At 33.2% G+C, this 17,696-nt stretch overlaps 2 protein-coding genes across 3 annotated transcripts; both read left to right on the top strand.

Moving 5' to 3' along the window:
* The first annotated feature begins 1,239 nt into the window (after positions 1–1,239).
* LOC107016403 (putative late blight resistance protein homolog R1A-3) lies at positions 1,240–5,576 on the top strand. Its single transcript, XM_027916356.1, has 2 exons — positions 1,240–5,094; positions 5,487–5,576. Exon 1 carries the CDS (start codon positions 1,240–1,242, stop codon positions 5,077–5,079), a length of 3,840 nt encoding a protein of 1,279 aa, XP_027772157.1. The 3' UTR covers positions 5,080–5,094; positions 5,487–5,576.
* A 2,743-nt stretch (positions 5,577–8,319) lies between these two features.
* Positions 8,320–17,311, top strand: LOC107015901 (putative late blight resistance protein homolog R1A-3). 2 transcript variants are annotated; one of them, XM_027916171.1, is made up of 5 exons: positions 8,320–8,402; positions 12,585–12,626; positions 12,717–16,036; positions 16,130–16,568; positions 16,954–17,311. In XM_027916171.1, exons 2-4 carry the CDS (start codon positions 12,603–12,605, stop codon positions 16,551–16,553), a joined length of 3,768 nt encoding a protein of 1,255 aa, XP_027771972.1. In that variant the 5' UTR covers positions 8,320–8,402; positions 12,585–12,602; the 3' UTR covers positions 16,554–16,568; positions 16,954–17,311. The 2 variants fall into 2 exon arrangements, with proteins under 2 accessions (XP_027771972.1, XP_027771971.1); XM_027916170.1 differs by having other exon boundaries at positions 12,717–16,568.
* The last annotated feature ends 385 nt before the right edge of the window (positions 17,312–17,696 follow it).

Here is a 17,696-nt window from a genome sequence, read left to right on the forward strand (position 1 = left end):
TCCCTCTCACACCAACGAACGATAAATTATGCAACTAATGATTTTTAAAAAAAAAGTTTTCTGTTTTCTCAAGCAATTACTTTAAGATATCCGAATTACCTCTATTAGCAGTGGACTCTCTATTAATTTTTTTGGATCGGTTAGTTGAAGGATCAAAATCACTCACTTGATATTATTAAAGGTTAATAGTGCTAAGTTAAATAACACAAGAACTAAAATAAGAAATTAGCCTCAACATAGGGACTAAAAGTGTCGTTTCCCCTTTATGGTAATGTTTTATCTTTTATTTAAGGAAAAATAAATCTTAAATTATGGTTAGAAAATCAGGGCAAAACCCTAACAAGATTGACTATGTCACTTGATGCCTTTGATGCTTATGCTAGACTTACTTGATACTTGAGATTGATATGCTTGTTGCGTGTGAATGAACTACTTGACTTTGGGATTGACTTGTGTAATTTGTTTGATTGTTGAATTCTGAATTTTGAACTGTAAATATTGGGCTTTGCGAGCCATATATTGTAGAATTATTAGGTTGGGCTGAAATCTGCGCAGATTATAGTTTGAGGAGGTTTGGTTGGAGAGTCGGGGGTGTTTGTTTTCTAGCTAATTGCTTGTTGGGTACGATGTTGTTAGTACTCACCCCTTACTTCTACACTTGTGTAGGTTTCGAGCACGGATTCGTGTGATCTCTTTCTCCTTCTTTTATCTTGAGGCTTGTCAAAGACTTGAAGAGGTAGTTGCTTGTCATTCCGGGCGCTCTTTTTCCCTTTTTTACACTATGTGCTATTTGAGAAACAAAAATTGAGACTTGTATTTATTTCTTAATTCCGCAGTTACATATTTAATGGCTTGTACATGTGATAATCAGATTGTGGGAGTTTAAATAGAAGAATAAGTTTTTCTTGTTTTATTGTAATTCCACATCTCTTTCATTTTCGTTGGGTTGAAACTGACTTGTCTTGGTGGGAATAGACTAGGATCATCACGTCACTTTTTTGATCATGACATTAAGTATGGTTATTGTAAGATATTTCAATATAATATGATTACTTTTATTAGAATCTTGTATTTATCTAGAATCAAATAAATTAGCAGAATTCAAAACTCATAAATTCGATCGTTAACATTTTTACTCTTGCTCCTTGTAGTTCCTTTTACTTGTTTTGTGTTTCTAATTTTTGTTCTTATTTAAATGTGCATGTGATTAGTTGAAACATCAATCCTGTTCTGGCATAAATGGAAAAAGGAAGGGAAAAAGGAAAGTGGGTCAGAAGAAGAAGAAAGGTATGTCAACCATATGAGGAAGAAAGAATAAGAATCAGGGATCTTATTGATGATTTCTTGAATGGTTTGAAGAAAATAAAGAATGAATTTATTGCTTCAAAATGGGATGACATTGAAATGCTAAGAATGGAATTGAGATTCCTAAGAACATTTATCCTGTTTCGGAATTCGAATTTGGATAACTTTTATAAGAGGATCTCATTGAATATAGATAAATTCAATGATCTAACTGATTCAGTTTTCAATGAAGATGAATTTATCGTAGCCAAATACAACATGGATAGTCTTGCGTCTAACCTGCGGAAAGAAATCACAAGTTATTTGAAATTGAAGAATGTAGCCATCATGACTGAGGAGAAAAAGTTTGAATACCTCATCAGAAACCTCCATGATCTACCAAAGTATTGTTCTGATTTGCTTCAACCCCTCATGAGTGAATACAACATTCTTCGGCAAGTATGCACACATCTCAGAGATTTCTATCAGTTGGAATGCAACAAAACAACAAAAACAGAATTTCTCTATACTCGGTATCAAGTGACAGTTGATAGAGTAACACAATTCTGTTTTGATCTTTGGACAGGAAAGTATAAAGACTTTGACAATGAGTGTGACTTCTCTGAATGCTCTTCCACGATCACTTCTCTACTCATCGACATAATCCCTCTCGAGCTGGAGGTTCTATACATTTCTACTTCTAAGCTCATCAAAGAACCAACATCAACTCAACTAAAACGGTTTGTTAAGCAAATCCTAAAAGCATCTCCAAGGATTCTTCATAATTATCTCATTCATCTCCAACGACGCATGGCAGTTGCAGTACCCATCAATTATGCTCCAACTCAAGGCATTAATGTCATGATGGAGTTCCTATTGATCTTTCTCACTGATATACCAAAGCGCTTTATCCATCGTGAAAAATTGAACGATATGTTGGCACATGCTGGAATGCTTACCAGAAAAATATCTTTTCTGGTGAGCAAGCTATTGGAGGAGATCTCCGAAAATAATATCAACGAAGCAGACTTTTCAGCTCCAGACTTTTTGCAAGAAATTGAACAAATGAAGGGAGATATCAGACAGATTTTTTTAAAAGCCCCAGAGTCATCTCAACTTCGGTTTCCTATGGATGATGGTTTCCTCTTCATGAATCTTCTGCTCAGACATTTAAATGATTTGCTCATTGCCAATGTCTCTTCAGTTACTCTGATAAAGAAAGAAATTGGGATGGTGAAAGAAAGCCTTGAATTCCTAACATCATCTTTCGGGAAAGTCAGGAAAACGCTGGATGGCACTAGTGGACTAGTTAAAGATTGTTGGTTACATGCTTTGGATGTGGCATATGAGGCAGAGCATGTCATTAATTCCATTCTTGTCAGAGATAAAACTCTCTTGCATTTAATCTTCTCACTTCCGAATGTCACTGATAAGATCATGCTTATCGTGGCAGAAGTCACCAGTTTAGGGCTGGAGGATAAGAATGGGGATGAACCCCTTGATGCAAAGTCTTCCCATGAGTCAATTGTGTTAACCTCATCATCTTTTGTTGAGGTAACAGTAGGTCATGAGGAAGAAGAAGCCTGGATCATTGGCCAGCTCCTTGATGAACATGAATCCGAACTTGATGTCATTTCCATTGTTGGAATGCCAGGAGTCGGTAAAACTACTCTTGCCAATAAAGTGTATAACAATACATTAGTTGCTAGTCATTTCAATGTTCGTGCTAAGTGCACTGTTTCCCAAAAGTATAACAAGTCAAAGGTGTTGCAGGAGATTCTTCAGCAAGTTACTGGCTCGAGAGGAAAAGAAAGTGAAGATGACCTTGCTGAAATGCTACGAGTAGCACTGTACGATAAAAGGTACCTCATCGTTTTGGATGATATGTGGGATATTGCAACAGGGGAGATGTTAATGGCATGTTTTCCAAAGGTTAAGAGAGGAAATAGAATCATCTTAACCAGCCGAAGTAGTAAGGTAGGTTTGCAAGTCAAATGTCATAGTGATCCTCTCCGCCTTCAACTTTTAACACCTGAAAAAAGTTGGGATTTATTCGTAAAAAAGGTATTTGGAGATGAAGGAAGCTGCCCTGCTGAACTGTCAAAAGTTGGTTACCAAATAGTTGAGAAACGTAAGGGTCTTCCCTTGGCTATTGTTTTAATTGCTGGAGTAATTGTTAGAGGGAAGAAAAAGGAAAAGGATTTTTGGCTTAAGATACTGCATAATCTGGATTCCTTTATTTCTACCAACATCAATTTGGTTATGCAATTAAGTTATGACCATTTACCATGCCACCTGAAGCCGCTGCTGCTTTACTTTGCAACAACTCAAAAGAGCCAACGAACTCCAGTCTCTACATTGATGCAGTTGTGGATGGCCGAAGGGTTTGTGGATCATGATAGTTTAGAGGAAGTAACTCAAAGTTACTTGGATGCTTTAATTTCCAGTAACCTGATAATGGTGGATCATATCCCCTCCGAGAGTATTTGGTGGACGTCTACAATGATCAAGGTTTGCTATATGCATGATGTTGTGCATGATTTTGTCTCAGTAAGAGCGGAAAAGGAAAAGTTTTTCAAGTTAATCAATTCAGGTGATCATGCTTCGGATTTGCTACACCATCGTCTAACCATTTATACTGATTACGAGGGCGAGCTCTGCAACAAATGTGTTTTGTGCAAGTTTATTAAGTGTTCAGCTGTTAGTAAGTATCTCTTATCTTTGAGAGTGAGGAGTTCTGTCTATAAATACAGGTATATCCATCACACTAGACAGTTGAGACTTCTTAGAGTGTTACAACTGGATGACTTTATTGTCTTTGAAGATTCTTTAATGAAAGAAATAGGGTCCCTATTTCATTTGAGGTTCTTAAGCATTAAGACTAATATGAAAGCCATCCCAGAGTCATGGGTGAACCTCCAGAATCTGGAAACGCTGTTGATTAATCCAGGATTCTCCCCCTTTGTATTACTGCCAAGATTATTCAAACTGTCAAAGCTGAAACATGTGAGCATTGACCATAGTTCTTTCTTTGATGAAGAGGAAGAGGAAGACGAAGAGGAAGAGGAAGAGAAAAACGAAGAGGAAGAGCACATGGACAATATCCAAAGTAGACTATTGGAAGGTGAGAACTCAAAGCTTACAACTTTATCCCATGTTGATATCTCATATTCCCAAGGAACTAATGATGCTCTAGAGAAGTTCCCAAATCTTGAGCACCTTGATTGCACCATCATGGTACCCGAGTGTCCTCCTACACACGGCGATTGGTTTCCCAAGTTAGATGTCCTTAATAAACTTCAATCGCTCTCTTTAAACTACCACAAATTACGGTATTATTTTTGTAATCCCATTGAATATCACTTCCCTACCGGCTTGAAAGAGTTGCGGTTGTTTGATATTCCCATGAGACCTGCTTTATTGTCAGCAATTGTGGCATTGCCTCAACTTGAAATTCTGGAGATTAACTACTGTAATTTCGTGGTGGATAAGTGGGATGCAAGTGAGGACATCTATCAAAGTCTTAAGACTTTGCGTTTGGCATGTCCCGAATTATCAGAATGGGAAGTTGATAGGGAAACTTTTCCCAAGCTTGAGAAATTAATACTGGAACATTGTTACAAGCTTACGGAGATCCCTTCTGGATTCGGGGATATAGACACTTTAAAATCCATTCAGTTGGTTCAAAGTGAGCTTGAGCTTGAAGATTCAGCCATGAAGATAAAGAAAGATGTAATGGATTTCACAGGAGAGGACAGACTTCATGTCCATATATCATCTATGTATCTTCCCTGAGCTGATGAAGAAGAGGTAATCAATTTCTACTAATTAGTTAGTATAAGCACTTTCTGTTGGATAGCAATAAAAGGCTGAAATACTGAAATAGAAAAACGTTACAAGAAAGGCACAAGTAGACAAACACGCTTTATACGTGGCATCATTTGTGGAATTTTGCATCCTACAGGTGTGTATGTATTTGTTCAATTTTATATGCAAGTTTAAGTGTCTACAGGACATAGATGCGACCTATAGTCAAGTTTTATGCCTTAAGAAGAAATAAGTTTCTGAGAGTATCAATGCATTTGTAGTCTCAGTTCATCTGATTACTAGTTTTTTTCCCGGAGATGTTTTAAATTAATGTTTTGAGTGTTTTGTTTCGTGTTAATTAACTGTGTATTGCTTCTCCATTGTTTTGTTTGCAGTTAAGCCTGGAAATTTAGGCATTATAGATGGCTTGTAGGACTGGAAGACGGTACACAAGGCGAGGTGATTTGAACTTGATTTAGAGATTGTTGGGTAATGTCAACATCTGCAGCTATAACTCTTCTTTCTCATTTGCTTTTTTATTTTGTCTACAATGTTATAGTTGATGTTGGGATAACTCTTTGTTTTTTCATTGTTAAAACAGTTTACTTAATATGCAATATCATACAAAATTATAGTGCTATACATAATGTGTCAATCTAGTACATAAAAGGTGCATGATTTTATACAAAAATAGGCTAAACCTGGTATAATGGTGGATCATAGCCAGTCCGAGAGTCTTTGGTGGATGTCTGCTAGGATCAAGGTTTGCTATGTGCACGATTTTTGTTCAGTAAAAGAGAAGAAGGAAAAGTTTTTCAAGTTAATCAATTCAGGAGAGTAGGGGGGGTGTTCGTTTTCTAGCTAGTTGCTTTGTTTAGTATGTTGTTTGCTGGGTACGATATTGTTGGTACTCACCCCTTACTTCTATCCTTGTACAGGTTCCGAGCCCCGGCTCGTGTAATCTCTATCTTTTTCTTTGATCTTAAGACTTGTCAAGGACTGAAAGAGGTAGTTGCTTGTGATCGGAGACCCTCTTGTGCTTTTTGAGAACAAAGATTAAGACTTGTATTTATTTCTCACGCGCGTGTGGCCATATAAATAAAAATATTTTTTGAAGATTGTATATTAACAATATTTTTAAGTTATATTATGTGTTATAAAATAGAAAATATAAATTACATATTCTTAAAATTGATAAGCATCCTATATGGTGTTTTTGTTTCTAAGATCCAAAGTCCAAAAAACTATGCAACTACAATATTTAATTGAATAAGTGAAATGTTATTTGCTACGTTAATGAAATATGTGTACAACCAGTAACATATAGAAATCTTTCAGCGTAAAATTAATGTTGTGTGTTGCAAATATTAAGCTCTGGCAAGGAAATCAAATAATAAGTGTCATGAGTGTATTCTTCACTAAGAAATTTCTTTGATGAATCCAACAACAACGTTCATAGCGTATTTTAATAGCCTCTAACTTTATATAATTACTTTCACTTTAAATGATTAATTAGTCCCTTTAGCTTCTTTTCATGTATTTATCATTGAAAATAACATATATTAATATATTAACTATGAGATTCATTGTATTGAAATCCACAACTTTTAAGATTCTAGCAATGTAAAGGTAACTGCTTCTACATTTTAGTTAATGTGCAACTTAAATCTCTACCTATTTGCTTTCATTAACTAACATTTGTCTCTTCATTTTCTTTCACATTTAGATTATTTAATTTTCATAACTCTTCAAATATTCTCAATTCATTAATAGTAAAAAAAATTTACTGCTCAATATTTTTCAAAAATAAAATAATCAAATATGAATATAACATTTTTATTTAGTATAGGAATAAATTGGTAATTCAACTTTACATCTTGAAGCTTTCCACTTATAATATAATATGATTTTATAATTATATATTTAATGACGTATACACGTGACAATTAGATTGTATTTATTTCTAATTTTTGTTCTTATTTAAATGTGCATGTGATTAGTTGAAGTGTGAACTGCATCCAACGACCAACTATCTAATTTTATATACTTTTTCTAATGGGGAGTCGTTATTTAAAAATAATAAAACGAGACCTCAATTCTATTAGTCTTTCATAAAATATGATAGCCAAAATAATCAATCGTCTACCAAAGAAATTGATATTGAATTTGGGAAAAATTACAAGAATATACTATTAAAAATTTTAATTAATAATATAGGTATATATATTTTTTATCTACAAAACTAAATTTTAAATTACAAATATGACAGAATATTCAATTTTTGATTTTTTAATAAATATTTTAATATTTGATTTATTTCCATTTTTTGAAGGGTTATATGCTAAATTTATGGAATTGATAATTAAGGTTTACTATCATAATTTGAAAATGAAGTCTATTAGTGGGTCTTAAAGTGATACAAATTCAGAATAGTGGGTGTTAAAGTAATACACACACATTTTACTTTTTATTTTCCAATCATAATTTGAAAATTAAAGTGATACACATTCAGAATAATTAAACTTTATATATATATATATATATATATATATATATATATATTATACATCAACTAAAAATTAAAAATTACTAAAATATATAAAGTTGTACTACATTTATTTAAAATAATCAAACTTTAAGAAAATCAAACATTATTTTAGAAGCCGATAGAATAATTGAGGTTGTCGGCTTAGCGTGGAAAGCAATTTGTGGGTCCCTTCTTTCTTATCATATTCGACTCATTAAATATTACTTTCTTTCTTTTATTTCTATTTACTTGTTCATATTTTTTTTATATCTGTCTTTATTTATTTGTTTAAATTTTTTTATATTTATCTCTATTTACTTGTTTATTTTAATAAATAAATAAAAATATTTTTCTTAATATGCCCTTATTTAATTTTAGAAAATTTTTAATACTACTAAATTGTAATGCATGCTTTTTAGACCAGAAAATACATTTATTATACTTGAGAAGTTATACTATAAACATAAAATTATAACTAACATATGATAATTATTGGTGTGTATTAATATGTGTGTCACTTTTAAGGCGGACATCTAAATCGAAATTTACTCCAATTATTATTTTTCTAATGAAATACCTCCAAATAAGTCCTGCAGTTCGCGATCCAAATTTAATCGAAGCTTCAATATAGGTTTCGGACACCGAATGAGAAACAAAAAAGATAAAATAAAATGAAATACCCCCTAATTCAGAAAAGGCAAAGGAGACTCACATTTCTACTTCTAAGATTCAGAAAAGGCAAAGGAGAGACTCACATTTCTACTTCTAAGCTCATCAAGGATTTGTAAGCTTCTTCAAATTAATCCATTCAAATCGCTTTATCTATCCTGATAAATTTATACTCCCTTCATCGCATATTATATGTCATCTTTTTCATTTGCACTTTCAAAATAATTTTATCCTTTGCCTTTATTTGATGTTTGCTTTAGACATTTTTGATGAACATGTTAGATTTCAAAAGTATAATGTATTTGGATCACTATTTAATTAAATTTTAGAGTGTATTTTTTGCAGCCACATTTTTTTACCAGTTGATCCAAAAAAAATTTAGAAAATCAAGTTTTTTACACATCAATTTTTCTATATATTTTGTGTAAAATGTTTTTTTTTTCATACATATATATATTTTTATGTATAAATTTTTATAAAGCAAACATGACAACATCACAAAATATTCAAATTCCAATTAATTTTCCTGCTGAATCAGATGGTACTGATAATGAAATTAGATGACAAATGAATTTTAATTCTAGTTCGACAAATCATTTGTTTTTTTATTTAATCACCGAGGCACATTTTGAAGAAGATTTGAATACAAATATTGGTTTGTTGTTTTATCTAAAATTTTGGTTCATATTTAATTTGTTTGTTGATGTTTTATTTCAAATCAGATTTTATAGAATTAAGTTGCAAATAGAGAAAATAGATAATGAATGAATTAAGTACTCCCTCAATGAAACTAGTTACTTGTAGATTTCCTAGGTTAGTCAAAATAAAAAAAAAATTAAAATTATTTAATTAATCTATTAAGGAATGGGCAAAAGTTGGCAATTTATGCATAAATTTGTGACATATATTGTGGTTCAGCTATTTTAGAAAAGTGGGTGACATATAAAATGAGTCCTACGTGGCACGATACATGTTGACACCACGTAGGACAAAAATGACATGTAGAATGTCATGTAGGACATACATGTCTATTTGTTCAACTTTATACAAGTTTAAGTGTCTACTAGTGCATATCCAAAGTTGAAAGACATAAATGTAATTTAAAGATAAGTTAAAGGGCATATTTATGTATTATGCCACAAATTTAACACCTGACATTCTTTTAAAGATGAGTTAGTATCTCAAAAGGTCACTCAACTTTGGAAATTTATCTAGCAAAATCATTAAACATTATTTTATATCAATAAAATTATTCAACTTAGACTTTTATATCAATAAAATCATTTAACTAAATATATCACTTAAAAACATTTGATATAGTAAAAAAATTACTTTTTATGTCATATAAATATGAACCTTATAAATGAATAAAAATTAAATTGTTAATAAACTTTTACGAACAAGCTTAATTAATGAAATACATACTTTTATAATATTAAAGTATGTAAGCATTATGACATTATTATTATTATTATTATTTTAAAAAAATATTTACACAAAATTGACTAGTTAAAGCAAAAAATTAAGTTGAAAAATTAACATTATAAGAAATGATCAAGATTAATATAGCCAAAATAATTATAAGCTTCAATCAAGAAGTACAATAATATATAACATTAATTTTTTTATTTTTATTTTTTTTGAAAAAAGTTACAAAACAAAAAAGACAAATTTTGTTAGAGCATTGTTATTTAATTTTTGCGTTGTTAAACAAAAGTTGTCAGTTATAATATATTTAGAAAGTTAATTGAGGTCACAATTTTAAATATTATTTTAGTACTCTTATTCTCTAATGAATCTTGATTAGATTTGTAAATATAAATTTCATTGCTAATTTATTTGTGTTAATCCTCAAAAACAAATACACTAGTGGACCAACAAATAGAACTCCTAATTATTACTTTTTATTTAGTAATTAGTATGTTGGAATTCTGACCCCAAATTCGCCTAAGTAACATGTTTATTCTATATGTTTTTTTGCAGATTACAGTAATTACGTTTTGTAAAACAAATAAAATAATGACACAATATTTTAACGTAGAAAACCCCAACTCATAAGGGTAAAAACTACGACCTACACCTCTGTAGGATTTAACTCCACTTCATTAAAATTTGAACATCAAAAACAAATTACAAAACTATGTAACCTAAGGAATTATAAACTCTAAATTCTTTAGGAATTGTAAACTCTAATTCCTAGCTACCCAAAGATACGAAACCCCCGATTTTATATCTTCTAATGTTCTTCAAGTTCCACAATTTATCGAGCAACTCCTACTCACAAAACTCAGACTGTAATCAAAACTCTTAATTACAATTTTACAACTTTTTCCTCACATATTGGCAACACTCCTAATAAATCTCAAAACTCTCTCAAACCTCTTGATCGTGTTTTGATCTTCTCTCTGTGTAAGTGTGCAATCTTCATAAGCAAAACTATCGCCCTTTTTGTAGACTTAGTTATTCACCTAAGTCTTCTTCAAAACAACTTCCTCAATCGAAATTATACTCGAAATCAAATTTCTCGTAATTTCCTACTTTGTATTTGACTTAGACAGATAAACTCTTCTAGTAACCTCTTCCTTTTTAATTAAGAAAACACGCTTCAGTTAATCAGTTAACCACCGCCTCAGGAAAAATTGCATCAAGTTTCCTTGAATAGTTTGTTAAATCAACTTTGCTGAAGTCCTGTTAAAAGTAGGACTGTAACTGCTCGATCAAGTTCTTTACTACCTTTTTCAATTCCTTGTTTGAATCAACTTTGTCTTTGCCTCTACGAAACCTTGTTAAGTATACTGCCTCAGGAAAAAACTTACGCACAAGTTTTCCTTATTGAACTCAACTTTGGACTTCATTTGTTTTTGCCGCAATAATTAACAAATTATCGCTACTTCTTTCCTTATCCAACTAGGAAGTAGTTTTCCTACATTAAGTCGGCTTTCTAACAATTATCAAGCTCTACGTAAGTTTGGAATCCTTCTTTCAGTAAGTTTGGAATCTTCCTTCCAGTAAGTTTAAATCAAGTTTGCTCCATTATGCATCTTTGTAACTCATCGAAATAAACACGTTCAGCCGCAACCGTTTATACGTTCTTCTTCAACTTGTTACCGCTGAAACTTTTCACTGGAAAGAAATCCTCATCTCTGTAGTATTTATTCTCCTACTTGAACTTGACAAACAACCTTTTACTACTGAGATTTCGCATTGTCGCACGTTGCCTTGACTTGGATAGAAAAATCCTTCCAGCAATTTTCTTTAGGGATCTTCAGAATAATCAGCACTTCTAACGTCCAACAAATTCCCCCTTTTTGAATGATGTCAAACTATTCGAGTCTTTGTAGCTACACTGTTTTGTATTTCATTACAGTGTATGACATTTCATTGAACGTACTAACATTATCATCAACAACCTTGCTTTCCTTGCTTCCCCGTTTCTTGGCAAATGACTTCTTACCAATTATCTTCTTAAACATAGATCACGTCTGCTAAACTTGTTCCATGATGCAATCTTTGTCACTCTTCAAAATGTACGTATGGCATAATACATAAATATGCCATTTAACTTGGTTTCAAATCACATTTTTGCCCTTCAACTTTGGATGTGCACAAATAGACACTTAAACTTATATAAAGTTGAACAAATAGACACATATGTCCTACATGTCATCCTACATGTCATTTTTTGTCCTACGTGGTGTCCTACGTGTATTGTGCCATGTAGGACTCATATGATTATTTATTTAAAAGTTAGATAGTCAAAGTTTTTGTTTGTGCATTATGAATGTTGGAGGTCAAGTTAAAATTTGAAACCAAGTTTAGGGTCCAATATATGTATTATGCCTATACATATTCATGTTTACCTATCATAGTTTATTAAGATAAAGAGTGATTGTTTCACTAAAGAAGTTTCTCATAAAAAAATTAAACTAGTTTTGTTATTTATTTATTTGTAGGGTCTATTTTATATGAAACAAAAAGAATTAATGATAAATTTTGTTTAGTGATTTAACTAACACAAATGTCTAAGTTGAGTGACTTTTTTTATACAAAACAAACTTCAATGACTTTGCTAGATCAATTCCTAAAGTTGAGTGAATTTTATTGATATAAAAATTTAAGTTGAGTTATTTTTTTGATACAAAACAAACTTTAATAACTTTGCTAGATTAATACCTAAAGTTGAGTGATCTTTTAAGATATTAACTCTTTCTTCTTGCTGTTACTTTTACTTGTATTTCTAATTCTTTTATCCTTATTACATGTGCATGTGATTAGTTTGAAAAATCAAATTTTGTAGATATTGAAGGCTGGTTGGATGGAAAAAGGAGAAAAATCATTGGTATGTCTATTGTCTACCAATACTGTAGTTTCAAGTGTTAAGAGCAAAATTTTCAACTGAATTTTGCTGATGAATATGTTCTTGATTTAGCAGCTACTATTTGAGGAACAAAAAACAAGAATCAGGAATCTTATTGATGATTTCTTGAATGGTTTGAAGCAAATAATGAACGAAGAAGAAGAATTCATTGCTTCAAAATTGGATGTGATTCAAAAGCTAAGAATGGATCTAAGATTACTTAGAACATTTGTCTTGTTTGGGAATTCGACGAATTTGGATGACTTTTATTACAGGATGTATATTCATATAAACAAATTCGATCTACTTACTGAGTTCCTTTTCTGTAAAGATGATTTAATCCTAGAGAAATACCACATGGAATGTCTTGCCCCTCTGCTGCTGAAAGAGATAAGAAATTATTTGAGTTTGAAGAATGAATATGTAGCCACGGCGATAGAGATGAAGAAGTTTGAATACCTCATCAGAAATCTCCATGATCTACCAAAGTATTGTTATGATTTGCTTCAACCCCTCATGAGTGAATACAACATTCTTCGGCAAGTATGCACACATCTCAGAGATTTCTATCAGTTGGAATGCAACAAAACAACAAAAACAGAATTTCTCTATACTCGGTATCAAGTGACAGTTGATAGAGTAACACAATTCTGTTTTGATCTTTGGACTGGAAAGTACAAAAACTATAGATATGAGTATGCCTTCTCTAAATGCTCTTCCAAGATCACTTCTCTACTCATCGACATAATCCCTCTTGAGCTGGAGGTTCTACACATTTCTACTTCTAAACTCATCAAAGAATCAAAGTCAAAAGAACTAGAAGGATTTGTTAAGCAAATCCTAAAAGCATCTCCAAGGATTCTTCAAAAGCATCTCATTCATCTCCAAGGACGCATGGTAGCCGACAGTTACTCTGCAACTCAAAGCATTAATGTCATGATGGAGTTCCTATTGATCTTTCTCACTGATATACCAAAGCGCTTTATCCATCGTGGCAAATTGAACGATATGTTGGCACATGTCGGACTACTTACAAGGAAGATATCTATTCTCATGGAGGAGAGCTCTAATATGAATGAAGCAGACTTTTCAGCTCCATACTTTTTGCAAGAAATCGAACGAATGAAGGGAGATATCAAACAGATTATTTTGAAAGCGCCAGAGTCATCCCAACTTCGCTTTCCTATGGATGATGGTTTCCTCTTCATGAATCTTCTACTCCGACATTTAAATGATTTACTCACTTCCAATTCTTATTCAGTTTCTCTGATAAAAAAAGAAATTGAGATGGTGAAACAAAGCCTTGAATTCCTAACAGCATCTTTCAGGCAAACATTGGATGAGAGCACTAGTGGAGTTGTTAAAGATTGTTGGATGCGTGCTTTGAATGTGGCGTATGAGGCAGAACATGTCATTAATTCCATTCTTGTCAGAGATAAACCTCTCTCGCATCTCCTCTTCTCACTTCCGGATGTCATTGATAAGATCAAGTTCATCGTGGCACAAGTCACCGGCTTACAGCTAGAGGCTAAGAATGGCGATGATCCCCTTGACGCAAAGTCTTCCAACGAGCCAATTGAGTTAACCTCATCATCATTTGTTGAGGTAACAGTAGGTCATGAGGAAGATGAAGCCTGGATCATTGGCCAGCTCCTTGATGAACATGAATCCAAGCTTGATGTCATTTCCATTGTCGGAATGCCAGGAGTCGGTAAAACTACTCTTGCCAATAAAGTGTATAACAATACATTAGTTGCTAGTCATTTCAAGATTCGTGCTAAGTGCACTGTTTCCCAAAACTTTAACAAGTCAAAGGTGTTGCGGGAGATTCTTCAGCAAGTTACTGCCTCGGAGACAAACGGAAGTGAGGATGACCTTGCTGAAAAGCTACGAGTAGCACTACTCGATAAAAGGTACCTCATCGTCTTGGATGATGTGTGGGATATTGCAACAGGGGAGATGTTAATAGCATGTTTTCCAAAGGTTGAGAGAGGAAATAGAGTTATCTTAACTAGCCGAAGTGGTGAGGTAGGTTTGAAAGTTAAATGCCGTAGTGATCCTGTGGAACTCCGGGTTTTAACAGATGAAAAAAGTTGGGAGTTATTCGAAAAAAGGGTATTTGGAGATGAAGGAAGCTGCCCTGCTGAACTGTTGGATATTGGACACCAAATAGTTGAGAAATGTAAAGGGCTTCCTTTGGCTCTTGTTTTGATTGCTGGAGTGATTGTTAGAGGAAGGGAAGGAAAGGAAAAGGAAAAGGAAAAAGATTTGTGGGTTAAGATTCAAAATAATTTGGATTCCTTTACTTCTTCCAACATCAATTCGCAGATTATGAATGTTATGCAATCAAGTTATGACCATTTACCATACCAGCTGAAGCCGTTGTTGCTTTACTTTGCAAGATCGCAAAAGAGCAAACGAACTCCAGTCTCTACGTTGATGCAGTTGTGGATGGCTGAAGGATTGGTGGATCATGATATCGGTTTGAAGAGTAGTTTAGAGGAAGTAACTCATAGTTACTTGGATGCTTTAATTTCCAGTAGCCTGATAATGGTGGATCATATCCCCTCTGGGAGTATTTGGACGTCTGTAATGATCAGAGCTTGCTATGTGCATGATGTTGTGCATGATTTTTGTTCAGTAAAAGCGGGAAAGGAAAAGTTTTTCAAGTTAATCAATTCAGGTGATCCATTTCATGCTTCTGATTTCTTGCACCGTCGACTAACCATTCATACTGACGACAAAAAATGTGTCTTGTTTAATTCTAATAAGTGTTCTGCTGGTAGTAAGCATCTCATATCTTTGAAAGTGAGCAGTTCGCTGGATAACTCCAGGTATATGTTTCACACAAGACACATGAGACTTGTTAGAGTATTGCAACTGGATGACATTGTTCTGCAACATCATTTAGTGGAAGAAATAGGGTCCCTATTTCATTTGAGGTTCTTAAAGATTTGGACTTGTGATGTAAAAGCCATCCCATTGTCGTGGTTGAACCTCCAGAATCTGGAAACTCTGTTGATCAATACAGAAGATACCATTGTTTTACTGCCAAGATTATTCAAACTGTCAAAGCTGAAACATGTGAGCATTGACAAGAGTTCTTTCTTTGATAAAGAGGAAGTGGAAGTGGAAGTGGAAGAGGAAGACGAAGAGGAAGAGGAAGACGAAGACGAAGAGGAAGAGGAAGAGGAAGACGAAGAGGAAGAGGACAATATCCAAAGCAGAATATTGGAAGGTGAGAATTCAAAGCTGACAACTTTATCCAAAGTTGATATCGCATATTCCCAAGGCACGAATGATGCTCTAGAGAAGTTCCCAAATCTTGAGCACCTTGATTGCAGCATCATGGTACCCAAGTGTCCTCCTACACACGGCAATTGGTTTCCCAGGTTTGATGTCCTTAATAAACTTCAATCGCTCACTGCAGTATACAAATGGAATTATTATGGTTATCCCATTATTGAATATCACTTCCCTACCAGCTTGAAAGAGTTGCGGTTGCATTCTTTTACCATCACACCTGCTTTGTTATCAGCAATCGCGGCATTGCCTCAGCTTGAAATTCTGGCGATTATCCAGTCTTATTTCATGGAGGATAAGTGGGATGCAAGTAAGGACATCTATCAAAGTCTTAAAACTTTGAGTTTGTCATTTATCAAATTATCAGAATGGGAAGTTGATAGGAGCGAAACTTTTCCCGAGCTTGAGGAATTAATACTAGAGAAATGTTTCATGCTTAAGGAGATCCCTTCTGCATTCGGGGAAATAGAAACTTTAAAGTCCATTCGGTTGGTTCAATGTGAGCTTGAGCTTGCAGATTCAGCCATGAAGATAAAGAAAGATGTAATGGATTTCGCAGGAGAGGACAGACTTCATGTCCATATATCATCTATGTATCTTCCCTGAGCTGATGAAGAAGAGGTAATCAATTTCTACTAATTAGTTAGTATAAGCACTTTCTGTTGGATAGCAATAAAAGGCTGAAATACTGAAATAGAAAAATGTTACAAGAAAGGCACAAGTATTTATACCTGGCATCATTTGTGGAATTTTGCATCCTAAATGTGTGTGTATTTGTTCAATTTTATATGCAAGTTTAAGTGTCTACAGGACATAGATGCGACTTATAGTCAAGTTTTATGCCTTAAGAAGAAATAAGTTTCTGAGAGTATCAATGCATTTGTAGTCTCAGTTCATCTGATTACTAGTTTTTTTTCACGGAGATGTTTTAAATTAATGTTTTGAGTGTTTTCTTTCGTGTTAACTGTGTATTGCTTCGCCTCATTAGTAATTGTTTTATTTGCAGTGAAGCCTTGAAAATTTGGGCATGGTTTGTAGGACAGGGAGACAGTACACAAGGCGAGGTGATTTGAACTTGGTTTTCAGATCGAAGGAGATTGTTGGATAATGTCACAATCCTGTTTATGTAAATGCCACGAGAGTGTGGAGTGGTCCTTGCTTGATGGAGTTAATTAAGAAATAAAGTTACGTTTTTGCTATCAGCTATATCCTTTGGCATGATAGAACACTCTTCTTTCTCATTTGCTTGTTTATTTTGTCTACAATGTTAAAGTTGATGTGGGGATACTATTCATTAACTCTTTGGTTTTTCATTGTTAAAATAGTTTTATGGTCCTTTCAAAGATCATTAGCAGTTCACTAGATGATACTTTTGTCCACCTTACTTGACTTGCCAATGTTTTTTTTAAGCAAAACCCATTATAACCATTTAATAAATCCATCCTACTACAACAAAATTTATACCATGTAACTTAAATTAGTATGCAATATCATACAAAATTATAGTACTATACATAATGTGTCAATCTCGTATAATACTAGTATATAAAAGGTGCATGCTTATACACAAATATAGGCTAAACCTGGTATAATGTCATAGACCCTTGGTCTTAATCAATTTGTTTGTGTGATTATGACTTGACAAAGAATTTAAGAAAGTAAAAAAAGATTTTAGAATTTTGTAGTATTAAATTAAAAATATGTAGTTTAAAACCAAACCAATCTTTTGAGAAGTATTCCATCGGTTTT

The sequence above is a fragment of the Solanum pennellii genome, chromosome 4 (genome assembly GCF_001406875.1).
Source record: "Solanum pennellii chromosome 4, SPENNV200".
NCBI classification, from domain to species: Eukaryota; Viridiplantae; Streptophyta; class Magnoliopsida; order Solanales; family Solanaceae; genus Solanum; species Solanum pennellii.

Coding starts and splice junctions, on each gene's coding strand:
- LOC107016403 (XM_027916356.1), top strand. CDS start 1,240: ATGGAAAAAGGAAGGGAAAAAGGAAAGTGGGTCAGAAGAAGAAGAAAG.
- LOC107015901 (XM_027916170.1), top strand. CDS start 12,603: ATGGAAAAAGGAGAAAAATCATTG. Junction 12,627..12,716: donor AAAAAGGAGAAAAATCATTG/GTATGTCTATTG, acceptor TTCTTGATTTAG/CAGCTACTATTTGAGGAACA.